This window comes from Sinocyclocheilus rhinocerous, unplaced genomic scaffold, assembly GCF_001515625.1.
Source record: "Sinocyclocheilus rhinocerous isolate Xijiao unplaced genomic scaffold, SAMN03320098_v1.1 scaffold358, whole genome shotgun sequence".
Taxonomy (NCBI): domain Eukaryota; kingdom Metazoa; phylum Chordata; class Actinopteri; order Cypriniformes; family Cyprinidae; genus Sinocyclocheilus; species Sinocyclocheilus rhinocerous.
In genome coordinates this window covers 377,677-380,294 of record NW_015650700.1, presented here as the reverse complement: position 1 = coordinate 380,294, position 2,618 = coordinate 377,677, and the positions used below count along the sequence as shown (strand labels likewise).

Below are 2,618 nucleotides of genomic sequence, written 5' to 3'. Positions count from 1 at the left end.
TTATTTAAAGCTGCAGTCTGTAAGTTTTGCCTCTTTGTCGCCATCTCTGTTTGAAAACCTGGAATTGCAGCTGTGTGCGGAATTATCTAGCTTGCGTGGGTTGTGAGTCGGCACGGCTCCAGCGCGGATGAATCTAATGTTCTGAAGAATATGTGTGGCAGTCAGTCACTGCACCGGTGTGGATATTTACTGTACTTCGCAATCACAGATTCTAGCCTACGTCTTGGAATCTATGACCCAAATAAGAATTTTCACCATATATTGTCATCTGAACAAGTAAGTAACAAGTCTGCCACGTTTGTTCTGACCAACTGAGGAAAACAGCATTACCATAAATCTCTACCAATGGTGATTAAATCTAAAGATCGGTTCGCTCCTATCACAGCAAACCGTTCAAATTATTATTATTGTTATACTTTATTCTCAAATGATTAATGTTAACAACATTAGCACTGGTGACTATGAGTAGCCTAGTGTGTATTAGCGTGTAGATTTCAATTTCTGCAGTCTAATCTAATTGTCATACTTTTCGAATTTCATATTAAGAAATTCTTTTAACCCAAAAAGCAAATTATGCTCCCTTCGAACTGATTTTCTTTAAATTACAAATCTTTGTAATCCCAGGCTATCTGTAATCAGACAGCTCAAATTGATATGGCAATATTGACGCCATCCTTAACTAAACCGGAGCAGACGGAACTTGCTGCTTTGGCAAGGGGCGGGGCAGTACTGAAACACCGTCTAAGCTGTTCGCCAATCACAACGCACTGGGGCAGCTAACCAATCACATCACAATTCGTTTTTCGGAAGGCGGGCCTTCATCAAAGCCGGAACTAACCGAGCCGTTTGTGCCAGCATGGGGAGAAAGGTATTGTAATAATGTAAATTATGTAAAAAAAATAATGCGTTTTTCGAACCACCAAGCATGAGAGCATGTTCTAGTACTCCCCCAAAATAAATTCAAGACATTGTAAAAGAGCATAATAGGACCCCTTTAAAACCTGGAAAAGTCAGATTTTCATGATAGTCACCTTTAAGATGATGTAGAGCTTCAAGAACTCAGTTGACCTCTCAGTGTTTCTGCATTGTATATCTCACGGACTGTCAGTCATGCTGTGCCAACAAATGAGAAGGGCCAAAGTGATGCTGTGTTGTAACTCTGGCTCATTTTACAGGATCAATGAATAGCTCAGTCAGATGACAGTATAGCAAGGCCTGATCTGGAATAGTTTTCTAATGTGAGGTTGTTGGGATTTCTATTTCACTTTTTTGAATGGTTAGAAATGATGGGGTTTCAAAGTATGTTTATTCATATTTAAAGGATCATAATTTGTTTATGTGTTGTTTAATTTGTTTTCTTACCGTTTAGATGTTTTCCGATATCTGTTTTCTATTTTTGAAATATTAAATAACCTTTTTTTTCTCTCATTTTCCCTGCGGTTGTACAGAGACCCTTCAGGCTCAGAATGGATCAGTTAAAATACCATCATTTAAACTCAGGCAAGTGTTTTGATTCCATATACAATATTATATTTTCAGTGTTTTTCTTGGACATACATTCTCACACAATCTTCATGATCCACACAGACATAATTCTTGAAAATCAATAGACAAGCACATTTAAGTTTTAGTTTTGCATAGCATTCGTTATTTTTAAACCTTTCATCTGTAAGTATTAAAATGACTAAATATTCTCCTTACATAGCACCTTTGAAATGGGTTACTATCTTAGGTTTATTTATATTTATTGATATAGCAGATGCTTTTATCCAGATGATCTCTGATTTATCAGAGGGAGTAAGAGTGACATTTGAAAATGCTTCAATGCAAAGTCTTCATGAGTCGTATCTTTCATGTTCTGGTGTATTAAGTGTGAACTATTTTTGTGCAGAGAGAAGTGTTTATTCCCTCTTCAGTTGGCACTGGAGTCTAAAAACACTAAACTGGCTCAGACTGCCCTCACCGGAATGCAGGTGTGCTTATTACTAAACATTTTAGGGTTTTAAAAGAAATACATTTCACAGAGGCAAAAAATGATTGAAGTACACTTAAGGTAAAGCAGCACCCCATATATTTTGGCTTTATTTTATTTAATGGTATTTGCTAAGCCAAGCAAAGCATGTTAGACTTGTAACTGGTTTTGAAATGTTTCAGCCATGGACACGAGAGACTCTTTTATATTTGGCTAGTAAGCAAATTCCCACCCTACCAACTGCACAGCAATGCTCTAGCAACCACACAGATCACCTCAGCAACTGCACTGCATCATGTGAACAGCCACACAGAAGCTACATAGCAACACAGTAAAAATCTGTGAACTTTAAGGCAAAAATCTGACAGCTATGGTTGTCTGAACTTTTGTAGCAATATTTTACGTTTTACAGATTGAACCTAAATTTACAGTAAAAACATTTCATTAACTGAAATGATGATAATATACCAAATTACTCAAATTTGTGTTTTACCTTTATAATATAATGATAACCACCTTAAAACATAGGTGGTAATGAAAAAGCCATTTGATGAATCAAAATTTAATCACAAGTAGCCTTTCCACAAGCTGAGATAAATACTAATATATATATATATATATATATATATATATATATATGTATATA

The 2,618-nt window shown here is 35.9% G+C and overlaps 1 protein-coding gene across 1 annotated transcript in view; it reads left to right on the top strand.

Moving 5' to 3' along the window:
• The window catches only part of LOC107712337 (brefeldin A-inhibited guanine nucleotide-exchange protein 3-like), a 54,413-nt gene that overhangs the window by 8,728 nt on the left and 43,067 nt on the right, over positions 1–2,618 (top strand). Inside the window, exons 2-3 of the mRNA XM_016517560.1 lie at positions 1,449–1,500; positions 1,892–1,973. Of these exons, the coding sequence (XP_016373046.1) occupies positions 1,449–1,500; positions 1,892–1,973 (134 nt within the window). The remainder of the gene's footprint in view (positions 1–1,448; positions 1,501–1,891; positions 1,974–2,618) is intronic.